Source organism: Cervus canadensis, chromosome 3 (assembly GCF_019320065.1).
Source record: "Cervus canadensis isolate Bull #8, Minnesota chromosome 3, ASM1932006v1, whole genome shotgun sequence".
Taxonomy (NCBI): domain Eukaryota; kingdom Metazoa; phylum Chordata; class Mammalia; order Artiodactyla; family Cervidae; genus Cervus; species Cervus canadensis.
The window spans coordinates 113,876,193-113,900,154 of record NC_057388.1 but is presented as its reverse complement, the minus strand read 5'-3'; the positions used below and the strand labels follow the sequence as shown (position 1 = coordinate 113,900,154).

General features: G+C 42.3%; 1 protein-coding gene across 9 annotated transcripts in view; it reads right to left on the bottom strand.

The window, feature by feature from the left end:
• The window catches only part of LOC122438893 (polypeptide N-acetylgalactosaminyltransferase 11), a 62,842-nt gene that overhangs the window by 7,884 nt on the left and 30,996 nt on the right, over window positions 1-23,962 (bottom strand). For 7 of the 9 annotated variants that reach the window (XM_043464219.1, XM_043464212.1, XM_043464216.1 and 4 more), the window contains exons 3-12: window positions 23,526-23,649; window positions 21,987-22,153; window positions 19,468-19,593; window positions 17,101-17,350; window positions 9,412-9,529; window positions 8,080-8,232; window positions 7,537-7,755; window positions 6,125-6,229; window positions 3,521-3,658; window positions 2,826-3,399 (exon numbers count right to left, since the gene is read on the bottom strand). In XM_043464219.1, the coding sequence (XP_043320154.1) occupies window positions 3,268-3,399; window positions 3,521-3,658; window positions 6,125-6,229; window positions 7,537-7,755; window positions 8,080-8,232; window positions 9,412-9,529; window positions 17,101-17,350; window positions 19,468-19,593; window positions 21,987-22,153; window positions 23,526-23,649 (1,532 nt within the window). In that variant the 3' untranslated portion in view covers window positions 2,826-3,267. Of the gene's footprint in view, window positions 1-2,825; window positions 3,400-3,520; window positions 3,659-6,124; window positions 6,230-7,536; window positions 7,756-8,079; window positions 8,233-9,411; window positions 9,530-17,100; window positions 17,351-17,378; window positions 18,814-19,467; window positions 19,594-21,986; window positions 22,154-23,525; window positions 23,650-23,962 lie in introns of those variants that run through there. The other 2 variants (XR_006268680.1, XM_043464220.1) reach the window with 2 other exon arrangements.

Below are 23,962 nucleotides of genomic sequence, written 5' to 3'. Positions count from 1 at the left end.
GCAACGAGTGATGTATTACTGTCTCCGTGGTTCTCCCTTTTCCAGAATGTCATAGAGTTGGAATCATACAGTATGTAGACTTTTCAGGTGGCTGCTTTCACTGAGTAACATACATTAAAGGTTCCTCCAGTTTTTTTGTGGCTTGATAGCTCATTTCTTCTTAGCACTAAATATTCCATTGTCTAGATGTAGCAGTTTACCCGGTCACCTACAGAAGGACATCACAGTTACTTCCAGACTTTGGCAATTACAAATGAAGCTGCTGTAAACATCTTATGTGCAGGTTTTTTATCGTATTATGCATTTAGTTTTGCAAGAAACTGCCAAACCATTTTCCAAGTGGCCATACCCTTTTGCATTCCCAGCAGAAGTGAATGAGAGTTCCCGCTGCTTATCTGTTTTTAACATCTGCAGACTGTCTAGTGACGTTGCCACTCATTATTGATGTTGGTAATTTCTTAGTAGACAATTTATCAATAATCTTAATCCAGCTTTGGTTTCATTAACTTCTTGTTTTTCATTTCTGTCTAGTATTTCGTCTTTGCTTTTTTAACTCTTTTTCTACTTTAAGCTGGAAGCTTATCATTAATTTTAAACCTTTATCCTTTTCTAATATAGCTCAGTTCTATAAACTTCCCACGTAGTGAGTGAGCTACATCCTATAGCCTTTGATATCTTGTGTTTTCATTTTCAGGCAGCTGAAAATAGCCTTTTGATTTCTTTGGTGACCCACAGAGTATTGGGAAATATGTTCCTGATTGATCTTCCAGGGTTCCAGGGACTGACTCCTGCAGCAGTGAAGACATGGAGTCCTAACCAGTGGACGGCCAGGGAATTCCCCCAGGTATCTTTATCACTGATTTCTACTAGTTGTTATTGATTGCTAATGTAATTTGCATAAGTTGAATTTATCTAAATTAATTGATTTCTTTAATGTCCTGGCATGTGATCTCTGTCGGTAAATATTTCATGTGCACTTGAAAAGGATGAGTATTCTTTGTCAAGCTGGTTAATAGTGTTGTTCATTTACGTTTTCTCTATCCTTCTGTTTCACCCACTTGTTTGGTGACACAGTTGAAGTTGTTAGGTTTATAGATGCTTGAGATTGTTCTTAATGAGTTGATGCCTTCATCATTTTAAAGGGGTATTATCTCCAGGGGTATTCTTTGCTCTGAAATCGCCTTTGTCTAATATTAATTTAGCTATCTGGATATCTTCCAATGGGTGTTCAGCATTTATGTGTTTCCCCATCCTTTCATTTTTAACACTTGTGGCATCTTCTTTAAAGTGAGTTTCTTACAGGCAGCGTATAGTTGGGTCCTACATTTTTATCCACTGTAACCATCTGTGCCTTCTAACTAGGGACACTTTGACCTATTTACATAGCTAGTGCCAGCCTGTTGATTGGCAGAGCAAGGTCCTCAAGTCTGCTTCCAGGGCCCCAGGGGTCCCAGAGCTGGTATCAGAGTGCTAGGGGGTGGGGTCTGCAGGCTGCAGGGCTGTGGTTTTTGACTGGTGGATGAGGCTAGGCCCAGGGTCTGATGCCTGTGTGCTGGTGTGTGGGGCCAAATCCTGGGCCTTCTGGTGAGTAAGGCCATGGCCAAGGTCAGCTGAAAACCCAGGGGGTCTTGAAGGCACCCTGTCTTAGGTGAGTGGGTGCCCGGTGAGATGTCTGGCTTGAGATGTGCTTGCAGGCTGCTGGGCCAGCGGGAGAATTCCAAACTGGTGTTCACCAGCGCCCCCAGGATAGAACAAGCTCCCGGAAATGGATGCACCAGGGTCTGTCCCCAGGGTGCCTCCTGCCTCTTTGGGAAGACTGCAAGATCAGCAGGTAGGTCTGTCTGCCCCAGGCTCCTTTGCTTCTGCCCTGGGTCCCAGAGTGTGTGCAACGGTGTGAGCGTCTTCTCGGGTGAAGCCTCTACTTCCCCCGGCTCTCTCTGACTCCTGGAATAAACTGGGCTTGTCTTCCCAGTGCAAGACCCCAGGGCCGGGGAGCACCGCGTGGGGTTTGCAGCCCTCCACGCCCTTGGGTCACACACCTGGGGAGGGGATTGGACTAGGTGGCGACTCCACCCTCCTACCTGCCTTGTCGTGTGGCGATAGGTTCTGGTCTTTTTCATCAATGGTTTTTCTGCAAATAGTTGCAATTTAGGTGTGCCCGTGAGAGGAGGCAAGCGTAGGGTCTTTCTACGTCACCATCCTGGCCACTCTCCTCTTAGCTGCTCCAAGATGTCACGGGGTCGGACTTGGTTTCCAAGACTTTGGTGAGGCCACACAGACACTATCTGGGGTCAGGAGGACCCGTTTATATCTAATCAGATTATATTTAATGTGATTATTGATTCTGAGCTTTGAAGTTAATGTTCAGTGTGTGTGTATACATGTATTATCCTGTAACATGTTTCAAATATGGTACTTAAACTTTGTGTTTCAACATAAAATAAGGAAGTTCCCCATGAGATTGTCTCATGAGATGTACTTTTGGTGAAAAAACTCACTTTATATTTGGATATTTATAATATATACAGATGATTTCTAAATTCATACCTCTGAGATATATCTTTTGAAATCCTGACCTCCTATTTCATAACTCTACCCGGGTATTTCACTGGCAACTTTGAGGCTGACTCAGTGAATCTGAATACTTAAAACTCACATAGTTCAAGCTAAGAAGCAAACACCGCTGAGGTTACTTAAGGCTGTGACCTACCTCACTTATTGGTCCATTAGCCAAACCTCAGTGAACTTACCATGTATCACACACACAGGATAAGTCAGAGCAGAGGCTCCAATACAAGATGAAAGAAAGAGCAGACAAAGAATCCTAGGGTAAATAATCAAAAGGATCCTTTAATGTAAATGTGGGTAGTACCATATTCACCAAAATAATTTATAATATTAACTCTTAAATATAATCTTATAAATGAATGCCTTCTAAAGTTAAAAGTAATGTGGATTCAGTATATTTAAAATTATTCAGAACATGGTAGTAGAAATTTAAAAATTAACCATCATCTATGAAATCTAAGAAGGGAAATCACAAGTTCCTGATCAAATAAACCTGAACAGACACATCAATCTCCTGGACTTTATCCTTCTACACAAACCTGACTCTCTAGAGTTAACACTGCATTTTGGTTTCCTACCATAAGGAAGAAATTCCTTAACAGCAGTCCAGAAATGACTTCAACCTCCTGGGGAAGCACACTTCTTCAGCTCCGTGGTGGGGATGAGCTGGACAGTCACGTTCCGACCACAGCGTCCGCCTTAAGATTCCAAATGCCACTGCTGTGAGGAGGAGCCATCACAGATCGCCATGGCAACAGAGCCTTTGCGACTCCGTGGATCAGCTGGTCTGAGGCACCGGCCCGCTGACGCCTGGTACAGCCGGTTATTCCTCTGAAAATAGAGGAGAAAAAACACCGCCAGTTAAAAACTTCCTGACTTAGGGGCTGCTGTACACTCGGGAACACCAGCTACAAGGCAGACTGGGACCCCTCAGCCCTGTCCGGTTCCTCACCCCAAAGGTCCACTGCTGGGAGCCTCCGGACCCATGGCACTTCATGAGTCGCGGGGGGTCAGATGAGCGAGTTTCTGACATATCCAGGCAAAGGAGATTATTTAAGACCAACTCATGTTCTTCATTGTAAATCCAAACCTAAGAAGAAAACAATAAAAATGTTAAAACCTCCAGTTTTGCTTTAGGTTCTGAAATTCAGATTGCACATCCTGTGCGGGAGTGGACAGACTGGACTGACGGAAGATGCCACAGTTGTACAGTGCTTTAGTTCTCGGCCTGTGTAAGGACAGTGGGAGCCCAGCGAGGCTGCTGATTTGCCCTGCGTACACAGACGCACAAGGCTCTTATGATGAGGTCCATGTTCCTCATCACGTCAGCCTGGAATATTATATTCTAGTCCCAGGGCCCAAGGTCACTGATCGTCTTTATGGTCTCTCAGAGTCTTTTCAGAAAAAACAAAGGCCTGAATGTGGCTGAAATGGACAAGTGCAATGAATAACTTTTCTCCAACATGCAACATCGATAAATCTAAAAGGAAAACATTTTCTCTTACCCTTTGAATTATTTTATTCATTGCTAGTTTTTCATATGGGTCCAAAACATGTGTGCTGAGCCTCTTAACATGGAGAAAGGGCTCCCCATCAGCGCTGATAGAACATCATCTACGCTGTCTGACAAAGGAGCCACCGGCCCACGTGTGGCTGCTGAGAACTGGAAATGGATTGTTAAAATGTATTTCAATTAAATTTCAACAGGCACACGTGGCTAGGGTGTTTAAGTACAATTCTGTACAGTCACATTGTAGTATGGACAGGAGAATAACTCCGTCTCCTCACTATGATTGACCACTCCCCTGTCCACAGTACAGACAGCTCTCACACCCAGATGTGGCACAAAATCCTTTTTCAACCGTGTTTTCCAGTATGTTAACATCTTCGTGTGCATGGACTCCTAGAAATGTCAAAGCGTGCAATCTATCCAAAAAAGGTGTTCCTTCCATTCCTGAATGACCCCGTCCGCCACTCAGAATCGCTGAAAGGACACATACAGTGTGAGAATAAATTATGTGAATGACATGAATTGAAATTTTGTTGTGGTTCCTCTGAACTACTAAAAATGGGGAAAACTCAGTTCCACAGAAAACTCTGTAAAAGATACTCTGATTCATTCAGTGCAGATTTAATGCTGTTGGCCAGAAAGAAAGTGTACTTCCTTTGCCATTTCTAACAAATCCATATAGCTTTCAATTTATACACTTCAAATTCATTCTGTATAACTGAGAAGAATGCTCTAAACAAAATACTACAGGAGACAACAAATTAATGACCTCTAAAATCATTCCCAAACTAAACAACAATTTAACTTCAAGCAGTGTTTGAGAAAGTTCGACAGCCCCAGGTAAATCAATGAAGTTACACCATAATACACAAAAATGCTCAAAAGACAGACATGACACCATAAAACTCCTAGAAGAGAACATAGGCAAAACATTCTCTGACATTTTAATTGTACCAATGTTTTCTTAGGTCAGCCTTTCAAAGTAAAAGAAAGAAAAGCAAATATAAACAAACCTGACTCAAAATTGGGACCTTCCCAAATTTACAAGCTTTTTACACAGCAAAGGAAACCATAAGCAAAATGAAGTGACACCCTACATATGGACTGGGAGAAAATATTCACAAATGATGCAACCAGTGACTTAATTTCCAAGATACAAAAATAGTTCATACAACCTAACAACAAATGGGCAGAAGACTCTAAAGAAGACACACCAATGGCCAACAGGCACGGGAGAAGATGCTCAGCATTGCTCATTATCAGAGAAAATGCAACCAAAGCCACAGTGCGCACTATCTCAGTGGTCAGAAAGGCCACCAGTAAAAAGCCTACAAATAACGTGCTGGAGAGGGTGTGTAGATAAAAGGGAACTCTCGTGTGTTGTTAATGGGAAAGTAAACTGGTATATCCACTGTGGAAAACAGTATGGAAGGTCCTCAAAAAACTATAAACAAAGAGTTGCCACATGACCCAGCAGTCCCACTTCTGGGCACATATCTGGACAAAACTAATTTAAAAAGATGCATGGGCCTCTGTTCACAATAGCCAAGACACGGAAACAACCCACGTGTCTGTCACAGATGGAGGGATGAGACGGTGTGGTACGTGTGCTCGGCCCTGAGAATGAAGTGATGCCATGTGTAGCGACGGACGGGCCTAGAGATTATCCTACTAAGTGAAGTCAGTCAGAGGGGAATAGCATACGATGTCACTTACATGTAGAATCTATAATAGACACCGATGAAGCACACAGACCCACAGGAAACAGGCTTGTTGCCAAGTGGGGAGTGGGATGAACTGAGAATTTGGGACTAACAGATGCAAACCGTTAAGATACCACATGGTCCTACCGTACAGCATCCTGTGATAAACCATGATGGAAAGGAATATGAAAATATATATGTATTCTACTTTCCTGTACATAGAAATTAGAATAAAAATAAATCCAGAACCATAGAAGGAAAGTCAGAGTAAAACCCTGATGTCTGCCCCACCCTCAAGAGTGCGGGCACTTCCCTGAAGGACCCCGTCGCGGGCATCACTCACCTGGTTTGGGTCACTGTAGTCACATGCCTTGAGCACTACGAGGCCTCCCTTCTCGCTCGGGCGGCCCTGGGCCACCAGACACTTGTTGGTCTGAAGGTGGTAGAGCTGTAAAAGAAGAGGATGCTCCTGACAATGCGGTACATATGGATGAAGAGAAAGGAAACATGAAAGTATTTCAAAGGTGTGGATTTTCAAGGTCCTAAAAAGGGAAGCATTTCTTATTACTGAGTTCTGGCTTTAGCACATAGGATCATCACAACAGAAACTTCAAGGTTATAGGCAATTTTAACAACATACGCAGGTGGTATGTCAAGTAGAAATTCCACCTACAGATAGAAGACTGCTCATCTGTTCCAGGGGAGGAAGGAAATCAAATTTACCATCTCTGCAGTAAAGAACCTAGAGATGACACTGAGTAAACAGAAGCAAAAAGTAGAAACAGCCAGTACCTAAATTAATACACACACCTAACGGAGGTAAAGAGAGACTGTAGACGCCACAGGAATTCCAGAGATGGGCTACATAAAAGAGTGTCTCGTCTAGGCAAAGTGATCTGCACTTGCTTAGTCACTCAGCCATGTCCAAGTCTTTGCGACCCCGTGGACTGTAGCCCGCCAGGCTCCTCTGTCCATGGAGTTCTCCAGGCAAGAAGACTGGAGCGGGTTGCCGTGCCCTTCTCCAGGGGATCTTCCCAACCCAGGGATCGAACCAGGGTCCTCCCACATTGCTGGCGGATTCTTTACCAGCTAGCTGAACTAGCAGGTAAGCCCAAAGTGATCAATTTTGAACATTAAAGGTGATTACATACGCAAGGTAACAGTAACAGGGATTTCAACTATGTGGTATGCATCCATTTTTACTTAAAGGGAAAGTACATAGTAATAAACATCTCGATGACTTTTATAAGGTAGAGAGAACAAAACAGAAGAAAGGTCTAGGCTTAATTCCAACCACTGAAGAACTGCTGACACTGAAAGAACCCAGGACATGGGCTTGTGCAGTCTGCCTTCACACTACCACCTGGACCAGAACCACCAGTTTTCACTTCCTGTCTGCAGCGGCCCCATTTCTCCTTTCATTTTCCTTTCTGGTCTCTGCCAAATGAATTTTACGCGCGTGTACAACGTCTTCATTTATGCCTTCACATTTATAGCCTCTTGGAAGCTAGCACACAGCTTAGAGAAGTTGTGTTTTCTCTAATACTGGCAGGTAAAGGATCTTAATATAAACAGCAACGATACTAAATACACCTGAATTGAGGAAATTCTCCTAAAAAATAAACAATGAAAAGCAAGCTAAAGCCTATCCTTAAATATTCTATAAAGTATACAATGTCATTTATTTTATTAGGCAACATTTACTGAAACATTGTGATAGAATCACTTTCTTTTTTTTTAGAATCACTTTCTTACCCTTCCGCGCTGAAGGACTTTGGGGCGCTTTGGCCCTCTGTTGATAAAAATGGGTTGCTGGGGTTTGACGTTGGGCCCAGATATCTGCATCTCCGGGTAAATGTTATCCAAATACCATTTAAATGATTTACAATCCAACTTCTTCCTCAATTCAACACGCTCACTGATGTTTCCATAATTTCTGGTTCTCAGATCAGGTCTTAAAGAAAAATACTGCTCCTGAATTTAAAAGAAAAAATGAGTGAATGGATTTTTTTGTTACCTCAGCCAAGTCCTGAGAGAGGAAACACTGAAAGCCGGGTGCAGAGAGGAGAAACAGGGTGTCCCCTGACGTCGGCTAATTACCTCTCACAGACTAGACACTGGGAAAAGTTAAAAAGGAGTCAGAATAAAAAAAAACTGAGTGAAAGCCTGAGTGAAGAAAAGAGGAAAGAGACCCGGACAGAGATGAAGGCCGTCAGACAGACAGGCAGGAGAGCAGCGGCCAGCGCCCCGTCCCCGGGGTGAGGGGCTGTCTGCAGCCGTCCCGAAGCCGGGCCTCACCTTGTATTCGTCCAGCCACACGTGTGCCAGCCGCAGGGAGTTGTGCGTCATAGTGTCCTGGCCCTCGGGGGACCCATACGGCCGCCTTTTCCGGAAAATGTGTCCAACTCTAGAGCAGGGGATGATGAACAGCTTACCTCCACACATCCAGATCTGGTCGGAAGCAGAACACATGTTAATAGTGCTGAGGGGTCAACACATGGCTTTCATGAGGTTAGCCTCTACTAAACAGGTGAATTATCAGAATAAAGTCAAAGTATGTGTTTTAAAATTATCTGTCTTTATGATTAAAAAGAAACAAAACCCTAAAAACAATGTGACATTCTTTTACTCTCCTGTGTCTAAAACTGTCTTCCCAGACATGATGTTTTGACAGATCAAGGAAGCTGACCTTCAGGACTTAGGCACAAAGAATGCTAATCAATCCTCTAATCTCAGTTTCACACATACTTTCTCATGAAGCACACACATTTTTAGAAAAATATTATTTTATAAAAAATAGAGAGTAAGAGTCAGAAGATCTTAGTTCTGGTCTAAATTTTGCCCTTGACTGAGTCACTTTATTTAGTTATTTTAATACCTTATCTACAAAGTAAGACTAATAATATCTTATTACAGCTCACAACTTACAAATTCTAAAGATTACGTAGGAAAAACTGGGATCGATACATTTGCAAAAATACAAAACGACATACACAAGGTATTACGGTATCTGAACAGGGATCCCGTGACACACCAGGAGATGGGAACAAGAGCGAGAAACCTGCACTCTGTCCCTTGCCCTCTTCCCGCCTTTTCCAAAGCTTGCGTCCCAACCACTAGCACAACTGCCTGAGCCACAGACCCCACCCACAACCGTCATCTTTCCAGCCTCAGCAATGAGAGAAGAGATTGTGAAAGGTGAATTTCCTCTGTAGGTTGGAGCAATCTGTGTATACAATATAATTTATCTGGGCTATTCCTGAAAGTAAATGGGGAGCTATTAATAATTTCTTCAGGAGACAGGTGTGAACAATGGTGATCTCAGGCAGTCAGGAAAATATGACCAGAACTGTTTTATCCTAGGTCATCAAATAAGATGAATGGACAAAGGAAAAACAAAAACTCTAGAGTCAGTGCACACAAAGACCTCTAAATTTATACCAACTATCACTCTAAAATTCTTGTAAAATAAATATAAGGCTTCTCAGAGGCTTTTGCTATTTTGAATGGTATTATCTATATCATAAATTATGGTGAAATAGTAAGATGATTTACAGAAAACATGGGATCACAGATGAAAATTACATTTCACTGCACAGTTAATTGATTAACATACAAAAAAAAATTTACCCGAAAAGATATTTCTAAATTTTCTCCTCCCCAGATATCCATGCCACTGTCATACTGTCCAAGTTCATTGAAATAGTCTCTGTTCATGGCAAACAATCCTCCAGCCATCGTAGGTGACCTAGAAAAGGAAGACAGTTACTGTACCAATTCTACAGTCAATTATCTACTTTTTTTTTTTTTTAATTCAGTGCAGTTTTAGAACATTACTAATAAAAACTCATGTCACCAACTCAAAGAACGTGAGTTTGAGCAAGTTCCTGGAGACAGTGAAGGACAGGGAAGCCTGGGGGGGTACAGTCCATGGGGTCACAAAGAGTCGGACATAACTGAGTGACTGAACAACAATAAAAACTAGATTAACTATTCTGAAATGTTTAATTTATGAGGGAATGAGCTGGGCTGCCTAGTTAAGTTTTCTAGATTGTGAGAGCTGGCAAGTAAAAGCTACTTAGAATTCTAAGCATCACAAGTCCTTTCTTTTTTTATTTATGACTACAGTTGACAGAAATCCACCTGAACTGTTTAACTTCTGTTGACAGGTCCACAGAGCCCCCTGGGATAAAAACTGGGCTCCAGGGCCTGACAAGGAGAAACCAAACCACACTTTGACCTGGATGCAAATGTGGGAGACCAGTGGTGCTCAAGCAAATGCTTCATGAAGTGTGGAAACATTTTCAGCTATCACAGCTCAGGGGGAGGAATGCTGCTGGTATGTGATGGGGTTGATGATAAATATCCTGAAATGCACAGACAGCCCCACCCCTCCACCAAGAAGAACCATCTGGCCCTAAAGGTCAATCCTGCCGCAGCAGAAAAACCCTGTGTTTGTGAGAATCTGAGGAAGACCGACTCCCACAGAGACTCCAGCCTGGATTTCAATCATCTCACTTCCTGGACTCTGCACCAGGAGTCATGGAGTCCAGTCCTGAGCTGCTTCTCAGAGAGATGCAGTATTCTCTGCAGGAGAAAACACTACCCCTGTATGACTGTGTTGCTATCAGTTTTCATAACAATATCTGCCTTTAGAAATAAACAAGCAAACTAACAAATAACCAGACAATCAAGAAAATAAATCACATGACAGTAAAAAATAAAGAGAAACAATCTAAAAGAAACAGATGTGCAGGGGTTTCAAATAACAGTTTCCAGGCAGAGACTTCCAGCTGCTCAATACGTTCAAGCATAAAAGACAAGACTGAGAATCTGGCAGATGATTAGATGCTATCAATAAACCAAATTTATGCATATCTGAAAAACACTCCTAACAATGACAGAAAGAAAATGTAAGCAGTCAATGAAAAGAGATTGCCTTCAAAAGAAACAAAAATAAGACAGCTGTTGACCTTTCCCCAGAAACAGTAGAAGCCAGAAAGTTCTTGACTGATACCTTCAAAGCCCTAAGAATGCATCTGCCAATCTAGAACTGAATATCAAGTAAAATTATTTTTCAAAATAATGATGAAACAAAGACATTTTCAGAAAAGAAGGAGTAATCTCACCTGAAGGTCCAGCAAAAACAAACACTAAAATGTGTCCTTTAGTCATAATGAAAATAAATCCTAGAGGGAAGCTTGCAGATGCAGAAAGGATAAAAGGGAAATATATAGCTAAACCGAAATGAATAACGCCTGCATAAAAAGTGGCTTGTGGAGGTTAAACATACACACCCATACCTGAGGTGGGTAACTGGGGTAGGAATATTCTGAGATCCTGGCTCTGTCTGGAGAAAGTACCAATTTATATTACACTTTGATAAGTCATGGATGAAGGCTATATTCTCTAAGGTACCCACTAAGAACATAATGTGAGAATGTTTATAATGTCTAATAATGGGTGGCAGTTGGGAACAGAATAATAAGTCAGAATTCAGACCAAAAGAGCAGAGAGAAAAGAAAACAGAACAGATAGAAAGCAAAGAGTCCCACTGTAATCACAGACAGAAAAATATAAGTGATATTACTGAATGGAATCAAGAAAGCCCTACTTAAAACAAAGTTTCCCACACTGGTTTAGAAACGAAAGTAACTCTATCTACCTGTGACACGTATCTAATTCAATCCTAATCAAAACAAAGCTGGAACAGGCATATTAATGTCAGACTATAAAGTGAAAGTTTCACTATTATAGAAGTATACAGTGAAAGACAATTCATAACAATACATGGTTTTCATTCACCAGGAGATACAATAATTCTAAACTGTCATGCATCTATTAACATGACCTCAAAGTATATGAACAAAATATATAAAGAAACAACTGATAGAACATAAATTTTTTAAAGAGAGTATTTTTACAACACAATAAACCTGGCCCAACAGATGCTGAATCCCATCTTGACAACTGCAGAAAATACAGATTCTGACCACAGTGTAAGCTAGGATTAAATAACAACTACAGGAGGAGAAGGGGACGACAGAGGATGAGATGGCTGGATGGCATCACTGACTTGATGGAGATGAGTTTGAGTAAACTCCGGGAGTTGGTGATGGACAGGAGGCCTGGTGCGCTGCGATTCATGGGGTCACAGAGAGTCGGACACAACTGAGCGACTGAACTGAACAAAATTTCTATATGCCTGTAAAATAATAAATGTACTGCCAAATAAACTACAGGTCAGAGAAAACACAACAAGGAAGACATTTTTAAATAAATGACAATTTTAAATGATACATCACAATTTGTGGGATGCAGCTAAGGCTATGATTAGAAGACAACTTACCATCTTAAATATATATATATATATAAAAGAAAAAAGGCTAAAAATTTAAAAAATCTAAACATACAACTCAAGAAATTAGCAACCTCGCTTATCTTGAGAGTGAAACAGCTTATCCTTACCATTCAGAGAAGGGTGTCACCTGATGCTGTCAAAAGTCAGAACAAAAAACAAATTTTTTTTTAAAAGGTATCAGAACCAATATAGAAACAAAATAACCAGACTGCAACACTAAGAGATAAGGAGTACCTGAAGTGATGTAAAATGAACTACTACTTCCTTTTCCCAGCAGAGCAGGTCTGAAGTCGGTGTGATGTTGGAAAGAGGACCACACATATTGGTTACAGTTCAGGAAGTAAGAAACGGAAGACCAGAAAATAAAACTGGTTAAAAGGAACTGCCTCTGGGGGGCAGGACTGAGAATGGGGGCAGAGGTAGAGTTGGCCACTTCTCACCCTAAATTGTTCTATACTGTGATACGTTACTGTGAATACATGTTTTTGATTAAAAATATTGAAAATTAAACAAATGCCCTGAAGATGATGAAGAAACTGGCCACTGCACGAATACTGAGACTACGAAGCAGTCTGAGGAGCGTCCCCCTTGTGCCGGCGAAGGAGCGCCTAAGGTGGAGTCGGCACGCCGTCTGCCTCCAGTCCCAGATGCGGGGGCGCAGATGGAGACACGCATGGTCCCCACAGGCAGCCTGCTCTCCTGAGCGGTGCTCATGATCGTGCTCCCATCGCAGAGCCGGGAGCAGAGTAGGCAGAGAGCCACACTGAATGCCCTGGCAGGAAGAAGGGCTGCCAGCCTGTGAAGACACAAGACCACTGAGAGCTGGGGATGTCTCATCGACTTCTCAGAAAACTGCCACAAAGTCTAAGAGCAGAAGACACGCCCACCCTGCCAGGAACTCAGGTCAGCAACCTGAGCTGGCCGGGTCTCCATCAGCCTCCCCTCCAAGTCGCCTTCGGGTGAAAGGAAGCTGGCAAGTACCCGAAGGCCAGCTGAGGAGCCGGTGGCCTTCCAGTGGGAGGTGCGGGGAAAGTGTTCTCGACTACAAGTGAAGACAGGCATGCCTATGACTGGGCAGCTTCACGCCTGCAAACCAGAAGCCGTGAAGAAGGCTGCTGACAGCAGGTTTGACAAAATTCAGTACCTATTTATGATAAAAATCATCCAGAAAGTAGGCACAGAAGGAACCTACCACAACATAATAAAGGCCATGTATGACAAGCCCACAGCAAACATTATTCTCAGTAGTGAAAAACTGGAAATATTTCCTTTAAGATCAGGTACAGAACAAGGGTACCCACTCTTGCCACTATTAATTCAACATAGTTCTGGAAGCTCTAGCCACAGCAGTCAAAGAAGAAAAAGAAATAAAAGGGATCCAGATTGGAAAAGAAGTAAAATTCTCAGTTTGCAGATGACATGAATACTACACATAGAAAACTCTAAAGATTCCACCAGAAAATTATTAGAGCTAATCAAAGAGTATAGTAAAGTCACAGGATACAAAATTAATACACAGAAATCCCTTGCATTCTTACATACTAACAGTGAAAAATCAGAGAAGTTAAGGAAACAATCCCATTCACCACTGCAACAAAAAGAATAAAACACCTAGGAATAAACCTAGTTAAAGAGACAAGTATATATAGTTTTCTGTATACAGAAAATGATAAGACATTGATGAAAGAAATCAAAGACAAAACAGATGGAGAAATATACCATGTTCTTGGATTGGAAGAATCAGTATTGTGAAAATGACTATACTACCCAAAGCAATCTACAGACTCAATGCAATTCCTATCAAACTACCAATGGATTTGTCACAGAACTATTATTTGTATGGAAACACAAAAGACCCCAAACAGCCAAAGCAATCTTGAGGGAAAAAACAGATCTGGAGGAATTTACCTTCCTGACTTCAGACAACACTACAAAACTACAGACAGTATGGTATCCACACAAAAACAGAAACATAGCTCAACGGAACAAGACAGAAAGCTCAGAGATAAACCCACGCACCTATGGGCACCTTATCTTTGACAGAGGAGGCAAGAACAATGAAGAAAAGACAGCCTCCTCAGTAAGTGGTGCTGGGAAAACTAGAAAGCTACATGTAAAAGAAGAAAACTAGAACACTTCTAACACCATACACAAAAATAAACTAAAAATGGATTAAAGGCTTAAATATATAGTGAAAGTGAAGTCGCTCAGTCATGTCCAACTCTCTGGGACCCCATGGACTGTAGCCTACCAGGCTCCTCCGTCCATGGGATTTTCCAGGCAAGAATACTGGAGTGGGTTGCCACTTAAGCCAGAAACTATAAAGCTCTTAGAGGAAAACATATGCAGTACAGCTTTGACATAAATGACAGCAAGATCCTCTTTGACCCACCTACTAGAGTAATGGAAATAAAAACAAAAACAAATGGGATCTAGTTAAAAGCTTTTACACAGCAAAGGAAACAAGATTAAAAGACAAGCCTCTGTGAAAGGGGAAAAAAAGACAACCCTCAGAATGGGAGAAAATAATTGCAAATGAAACAACTGACAAAAGATTAATCTCCAAAATATACAAGCAGCTCATAACAGCTCAATATCAGAAAAACAAACAGCCCAATCAAATAATGGGCAGAAGACCTAAACAGACATTTCTCCAAAGACATACAGATGGCCAATAAACACATGAAAAGATGCTCAACATCACTAATTATTAGAGAAATGCAAATCAAAACTGCAATGAGTATCAGTTCACACCAGTCAGAATGGCCATCATCCAAAAATCTACAAACAAATGCTGGAGAGTGTTGAGAAAAGGGAATCATCCTACACTGTTGGCAGGAATGTAAACTGATACAGCCATTATGGAGAACGGTATGGAGATTCCTTAAAAAACGAGGAATAAATCTACCATATGACCCAGCAATCCCATTACTGGGCATATCCCCTCAGAAAGCTACAACTCGAAAAGACACATGTACCCCAATGTCCACTGCAGCACGATCTACAATAGCCAGGACATGGAAGCAGCCTAGATGTCCATCTACAGATGGACAAATGGATGAAGAAGATGTGGTTCGTATATACAGTGGACTATCACTCAGCCATAAAGAGAACGGATTTGAGTCAGTTCTAGTGAGATGGATGAACCTGGAGCCTGTTACACAGAGTGAAGTAAATCAGAAAAACAAATACTGTATATTAACACACACATGTATTTATCTATATAGTGGAGGACAGAGGAGCCTATTGTGATGCAGTCCATGGGGTCACAAAGAGTTGGACATGACTTAGAATCGAGAAAAACGGTATTGATGAACCCATTGGCAGGGAAGGAACTGGAGATGCAGATGTAGAGAACGGACTTGTAGATATATCGGGGGAAGGAGAGCGTGGAACGAGTGGAGAAAGTAGCATCAACACATACACTCCCCATCACGTGTAAAACGGACAGCTGGTGAGAAGCTGCCACATAATACAGCGAGCTCAGCCTGGCACTCTGATGACATAGAGGGGTGGGATGGGGAGAGGGGAGGGAGTATATGTGTATAATTATGGCTGATCTGCGTTGTTGTATGGCAGAAACCAACACAACATTGGAAAGCAATTTTCCTCCAATTAAAAAACATTAAGAAGAATGCTGACAACAGTACTACTGTGTATAAGGTGACAAAATAAAAACCAATTGAAAACAACCCAACTGCCCCACCAACAGTAACTGGATAAATGTTATGATATGTTAATAATTATAAAAAGCAATAAAAATGATTCAACTACAACTGTGTAATGCAGCACAGAGGCTTTTAAAGCAATGTGACTAAAAGCAAGATGAGTCACAGCCTCATTTTCATGAAGTCTGAGAGCAGAGAAAACTGGGCTAAACTACCCTGTCTAGTCACACACAGGCGGTACGACTCCAGGAGAGCAAGGGAACAGTGAGGGTCAGCGCAGTGACACCTTAGGCACGAGGCCTGCGCTGCGACCAGGAGGCGGCACAAAGGGCATGTGGGTGCTGTTTCTTCACCTGGGTGGTCGTTTCACAGGTGCTCACATTACAACCATTTATTAAATTGTATGCATATATATACACTCCCACAGATGTGTACTTTTTTACATGTGCTATTTTTTTTTTTTTTACAAAAAAAAGTCTAAAAAAAGAACAGACCCAAGAACTTGAAAAAGTATAAATACAGATAAACATGAGATTGACATGAGAAATTTAGAAGCAACAGAAATAAGGAGAAATAAGACATAAGAGCAGATTTATAATATTCGAGAATATGGATGAAAACTGAAAATAGTTCACATACTATGACTTGGTGTGGTGCTCCCCTTGTAGCTCCAGTAAAGAATCTGCCTGCAATGCAGGAGACCCGGGTTCAATCTCTGGGTCGGGAAGACCCCCTGGAGAAGGGAGTGGCACTCACTCCAGTATCCTTGCCTGGGAAATCTCCATGGACAGAGGAGCCTGGCGGGCTACAGTCCATGGGGTCACAAGGGTTGGACACAATTTAGTGACTAAACCACCACCACGGCTTTGTGCACTGCTGGTAGGAATCCATCCTAATATCCTAATTGTAGTTATGTATTAAATGTTCTCCACAGCACCACTCACACTAGCAAAGAACTGGAAACGTTAACGACCAACGCAGTAACCATGGGGTCTGATAAAAACAACACAACACAGGGGGTCCTTCCAGGCTGTCCTATGCAAAATTATCCCAGGATACTTTTGACTTCTCCTGCCTTTCTCACTGAGATATAAATCCTGAGAGCATGGACAATTTCTTATCCCTAAATCTTTCCTTAGGTCTTGGCAGAGTACATAAAATTCAGCAAGCACTCAAAAATCTGTCATGGACAAACAAGCCAACACTTGTGCTTTTTGCAAGGAGAAAGGAATTATCTTTGAGCATGTTTTCTCTTTGGGGAGTTTTTCCAACAGACAGGAGAAGGCTTACCTTATTGGTGCAGTCGCTCCCTCCGGTCCCCCGAGCTCGGAGAGCGGGACGAGATCCCACTTGAAGTGCAGCCCCCAGTTGAAGCCCCCCCGCACCACAGGGGACGAGCTGTAGGCCAGTGTGTCGGCGCTGATGATGTCGATCACCGGGCACACCACCGTCCGCCGGTCCTCCCGGATGGCGGCCAGCAAGGGCTGCAGCCACAGCACGTTCACCTCGCAGTGGCTGTCCAGGAACACCAGGACTTCTCCTGTGGGGGAAACCACAGAGGCCCTGAGGGCAATGCCACTCGCAATTCAACAACGGGCACCGCCGCCACCCTTCCAGCTCCAGCTATCAAATCGGTCCTGGGAGTCAGTCAGCCGGGAAACCCTGCTTCCAGGGTGCTGCCACGGCTGAAGAACATACGCAGACCATAAACCAAGTCTTGAAGAAAGTTACAGACAATTCATAGTCTCCTCAGTAAAAAAAAAAAGACTCTGAGTCTGACGGAAACAACCCAGTTCTCTGACAGCCAGATGTGGAGCAGTGCTATAGGAGTGGCCAGCGGTGTGTTTTCCTGTTACAATGACTGTAATGGATGTATTTGTAAACTTACTATGTGACATGTCCCTGCTTCAGCAAACCAAGGCTGGAGAACGCAGCTCACTTTCACTGGTGACTCATAGACGTGACCCGTTACCGATTATTTCGACAACAGGACTCTCAGGAGTGAGGGGCATGCAGCCGGCTCATCACACTGCTGCACGGCTCCCTGCTCCTATGGATCCACCACTCGACAGCCACGTGACCATCTCGCCCTCCGTTTCCCACCTTTCCTAATTCCCTCAGTCTCATGGGCCACAGGATACACTTTTCTTCTTGTCAATAGAATAAAAACCGTGAAGATTTTCTCATGCATTTCTAACTGCTTGATAAACATGAACAGGAGTGAGGGTTTCTTTGATAACTTAATGGTTATCCCTAAACACCTGAAAAACTCAGAATCTCATCATCAGACAGCATTATTATTATTCCAAAGCTTTATCCATGAAATAAATGTATTGATATAGATTTTACATGGATTTCATAAAGCAACCGATGCATCCTATTTCAATTAACAACAGCAGAACCTCTGGCAAGAAAGTCCTCCACTATGACGGTGACTTGGCGGTGTCCTTCAGCACCTGTGAACGACCTTCACAAGGTCACCAGACGTCATTTAATACAGAAAGGCAAACTGTTCAACCTCTTATCAAGGTTCCTTTGAGGAGAAAATTTAATAGCTTTTCTTAATTCGAAAAACATTACTTTATCTATTAAAGTCAGTTTAACTAAATGAAGGAAGATAATACACGGTCACCCTGAACCTGAGACCGATTTCCCCAAAACTTTTTTTTTTTTTTTTTTGACAGATCCCAAACTATATTTGAACAAGGACCAACACAACATAAAGGAAAAAACTAGATGACTACTGTTGCCTGAAAAAGAAAAGCTTGCAGTAACAATGTACTGGGAAAGTACAGTGTTCTGTGACACGATCTTGCCGTACCCCACAAACATGCCAGTTTCCTATCTCATGCCTTCTGTAAGTCAAAACAGCCAAGTCACAGAGTCTTTATTTGACTAGAACTCTACAGAAGAAAAATCATAAGCCTTGAATTCAGCCTGCATGTGACTGTGGACTGGATGTAGCGGAGCTGCGCCTCATGTTTTGTTAACTGCTTCTGCTCGCTGCAGGTGTGAGAGAAAGGAGGGAAGAAGGAAGACTGTACAAATGAAGTCACAAATAAACCCCGCAAATGGGACAGGGGGTGTACAGGCGGGGTGGTGGCAGACAGCAGCGCCAGCCACCATGAAGCCCAGGACTGCTCATCCTGAGAAGGGCAGTGTATGGGAAGGTAGATTTTCTCACTACAAGGGGATGCCCCACCAAAGTTTCAGAATTCTAAAGTCATCTTTATGATTTTTTTTTTTGGGGGGGTGGGGGTGCATATTTCCAGGTACTACATGAAATATTAGACATCTATTTTTAAACATATTCATTTAACTTAAATGTATTTTAAAAAGGAAAAGCTTTTATCCAGATCATAAATGAAAATTACCAGCACCAGCCTTCCATAGAGATAAAGAGAAATCTGAACTGATGCAGTGTAGCTGAAGAGAATCAGAGAAGCGGACCAGTGAGGACTCCAGAGCTCGCCTTCCTGGGGCCTGGGCTTTGGGACAACGGGCTCCATTAAGGAAAGGCCTTTCCAAAACAGCACAAGCCTCATCTCTCCTGCTGCCAGTGCCCACTAAGACTCCACTTGTCACTGACCGATGCAGAATCAGGAGGGCAGGAGAACAGAGCTCTCACCACTCAAGAAGAGCCAAGGAAAGTCCTACCTGTGGCGTGGGCCGCTCCAATCATTCTTCCTCGAATCAAGCCCTCACGCTTTGGATTTCTTATCACTTTGATTTTTCCAGGGAGGTATTTTTGTATGTATTCATCTAGTTCTCCTTTCAAATCATCTGAAAATTGAAGTTTGTTCAAACCACATGAGACACATGCACAGGTATTTTAGATACTCTAGAGCTGTATCTGGTGCTTGCAACAACAAATATTCAAGTAAATATTACAGAATCTTCTGCTTTATTTTAAAAGGAGAGCATAGCTTATCCTGAAAGGAAGAAAAAGGAAGAAAATGAGGGATAAGAGTTGGAATACTAGCCTAAAGGAGTAGTTACTTAACTTACAGACTTTTTGTATTTCCATAGCAACTAACTCAATGCTCTGCATAAAGAATGTTTGAAATGAGTATTTTGAGTATATGAATGTTCAGCTGACTACATACAAATCAGACTTAAAGAAGAAACTGATATGTAAATGCCTTTTTTCAAAGTAATTTAAGTCCTACTCCATTTCAGAATAGTTGAGAAATAACTTGTTTGCCCTACCAAGAATTATATAATAGCAGCAGTAAACATATTCTTATTCTAATTTATAATTTAGCATCTTCCATGGGCACTATTTTTTATAAATTCTAGCTCATTTACCTTTAAATTTCATAACTTCAGAGATCATACAAGATCTAATAAGTAATTCTTTCCATAGTTAGCATATAAACCACTGTAACTGATCATGAATTTTCTCTTTTAGAAAAAAATACCCACAGAATGAAAAACAAATCACAGGCTGACTTAAAAAAATAAATTCAACACCAATAAATTCTAGAATTATATTACTTAGCCAATCTTCTACTTGGTCCAGACTCAAATTCTTAGGTTTTTTTTTAATCATTTATTTTTAAAATTAATTTTTCCCTGTTTCTCCTATGAGGTTTCAATGTTTACCAAGGTTTAAGAATTTTGCTCTTGTTGGTCTCAACGTACATTTCCTCATTTTGTATACTTAAGTATACTGGCATACCAGTTCTGTTACTGATATATAAGGAATGCTTAATAAAGACTCTCAAGTTGTGGAGAGACGTGTAACTGGCATGCAGCTTGCCAGTGTGCCTCTGCACTCACTGCTGGTGAAGAGAGCAGAGAGCCTGAGCGGCGGCGGTGTAGTCGCCCAGTCGTGTGCAGCTCTTTTGCGACCCCACAGACTGTGGCCCACCAGGCTCCTCTGTCCGTGGGACTTTCCACCAAGAATGCTGAAGTGGGCTGCCATTCCCTTTCCCAGAGGACCTTCCTGACCCAGGGATAGAACCTGAGTCTCCTGCACGGGCAGGTGGATCCCTCGGGTCTAATTTCAACTCTCCCAGGTAACAGCTTGAGAAAATTACTATTTCCTCCTCTGCAAAACCAGAATACCACCTCTCTCACAGGGTTGAGGACTGCCCTCCATCCTGCTCTGTACACAAAATCACTCTTAGGAAGAGTCTATGCTGAATTAAAGGTAAGAAGTATGTACTAAAGGATAGAATACCAGCATTCAGAGACCATCTCAGAGCCATCACAATGCCATCCACTTTATCTGGAGGCAGCTGATGTAACAGACTGACAAGATAAACCTAAGCCAAAGCATTACATCAAGTGAAAGCTAATCCTAAAAGGTCACATACTGCGTGATTCTGTTTATATAACAACCCCATGACAATACCACAAAGATGGAAAATCACAGAGACGAGGGTTGCCAGGAATTAAGGATGTGTGGGGAGAGAGGTGTGTGTGAATACAGAGCGGTAGCAGCTAGGAGATCTTCGGGGTGATGGAGTCGTCCTGTCTGTACCTTGATTACAGTGGTGGTTACAGAAATATACTCACAGGATAAAATGGCAAATAACTGTACACACGCATGGTATCAATGTTAAATTCTGGCTTTCAATGAGTGAGTGAGTGAGTCAAGTCGCTCAGTCGTGTCCGACTCTTTGTGACCCCGTGGACTGTAGCCCATCAGGCTCCTCCGTCCATGGGGTTCTCCAGGCAAGAATACTGGAGTGGGTTGCCATTTCCTTCTCCAAGGGATCTTCCCGACCCAGGGATCGAACCCAGGTCTCCCGCATTGCAGGCAGACGCTTTAACCTCTGAGCCACCACGGAAGCCCCCTGGCTTTCAATACTGTGTTATCATTGGATGTAGAATGTAACCAATGGAGGAAACTGGGTGAAGGGGTACACAGGACCTCTTTGTAACTCACTGCCAATCTATGATTATTTCAAAATAAAAATATTTTTTAAAAAGGTAAGCCAAGGGGAAAATTTCAAGAGCCTAATTTGGATAGTATAGTTTGAAAACACATTACACAGTTAATGCAGTTTCTTTGAAATTACCCTAGAGTCAGGGGTGTAACTGTGGTTGGCTCTGTTACAACTGCATGCATGAGGGCCCTCCTGTCTTTCAGGGACTGCATGGCCAGTGGGCATTACTGTAGTGAGCCAAAGCAGAGGTCCCATACTGCCAGTTACAGCATTCCTCACCGAAGTCACTGTCATCATCCACGAGGATGACTTCATGAAGAAGCCGGGCGGGCGTGCGGTCCAGGACACTGTGCACCGTCCGCAGCAAGGCAGACAAAGCTTCATTGTAGAAACAGATAACAACACTAGCAACTGGCAGATCCGCCGGGTAAGACTTGTCTTTACATCTGTAAGATAAGTATCAGAAAATCCTGACATTTCAAAAAGCCCAAATGTGTTGTTATTATTCACTAAACATTAACTGCTCCCTTGTTGAACCTCTTCTTTACATCATTAACATTTTTTTTTAAAGCGGTTAAGGAAACAATGTGGTTTCTTATTCAAGAGTTTTATAATTGTTAATAATTTCTCCCTCCATTTTCTGCTACTCTGCTTATTTTTAAGTTACTTCAAGTTTTTAAAACTTGAATTTTTTCTTCTTTGGTAGAGGTTACACAAAAATGTGTTTTTACTGAAATCACTGCAAGTTTTTAATGAAGCACTCGACAGCTGATATTCAGTTTCTTCTCAATGAAGTTTCAAAAGGAAATATGGATATCTGTATTTGAAAATTTTAATTTTTGCTCAACCATATAAAAAGATTTGAGTAAACTATGACATATATCAGGATAATGGATGAGCTTCCATGTAAGCAACTCTTTGATTTAAAGAAGGTTAAGGGGCTTTCAGTATCCACAATAAAAAAAAAAAAACAAAAACACCACTGACTCAAAAAATAAAATCTGGAATTGCATGTTTTTCTGCATGGCATACAATGCCTTACAATGTCTGGGCCCTGCCTACTTTCAGCCTCTTGCCATTCTTTCACTACAGGCAAACAGAGCTGTCTCAGTCCCGTGACAAACAGGATATCTCCCGCCTCAACCTGCTCCCACACAGGGGACCACCGTGCAGCGCGGCGCTGCTCGGTCCTCCCGCTCTGGTCACTCTGGTGTGGGGACCCCACCTCACCCGTCCCATCACAGCCTTCGTTCTTGTGCTACTGTAATGACTCACTTCCTTATCAACCTCCCCTGACGGATACGAAGCCCTGTGAACTGAGGGGCTATGTCTTATTTTATTTCCAGGGCCTAACAGAGTGTCCAGCAAACAGAAGGTGCTGAAATAGATCTGTAGAGTGAATGATTGATTGACATATGAAAGAAAAGCCTTTGAAAAGACAAAAAGAATGAAAACAGAAAAGTGAGATCACGAGTGGAATTCTTCACTGATGTGAATTTCTTTTTGTTATGAATCCAATAAACTAACATATGCTCAGGTTACTTAATTATATGCAATCAGTACCTCCCTCCTTTTTCCCATGATTTTAAATTTCAAAAGAAACACAGCAAGTTCTAGAACTCTGTCAGTACAATCTCAGACCATGTGGCTTCAAGCATAATAAGAGTGGAAACAAATCTGTCTTAAATTTTCTAGCATCCCGAATGATACTGAAACTGCAGCCAAACTGCAGATTATGAACACCACCCCCGTGACTGAGTATACCAGCACTGAAAGCACTGCTATTAAAATGTGAGCAGAAACTAGGAAGGAACGTACGCCGCATTCCTCGTATCTGGCACGTCTCTGTGGTAGCCCAAGCGGTTACTAATCAGCATATTGAAGGCATGTTTCTGATACCCCAAGTCTCTCAACTCCTGATCTCGTTCATTAAAAATCATACCTGCAAAAGAATGAAGTCATGGTCAATGCATTAAATCTGGAAAAGAATGCTACAATTCCTGTTATGATCTTAAGAAAATCTTCGGGACTTCCCTGGTGGTGCGGTGGATAAGAATCTGCCTGCCAATGCAGGCGACACGGGTCCAACCCCTGGTCCCGGAAGATCCCACATGCCACAGAGCAACTAAGCCTCTGCATCAAAGCACTGAGCGTGCACTCTAGAGCTCGCGAGCCCCAACTACTGAGCACACGTGCTGTAAGTACTGAAGCCCAGGTGCCTAGGGCCTGTGCTCCGCAACAAGAGAAGCCATCGC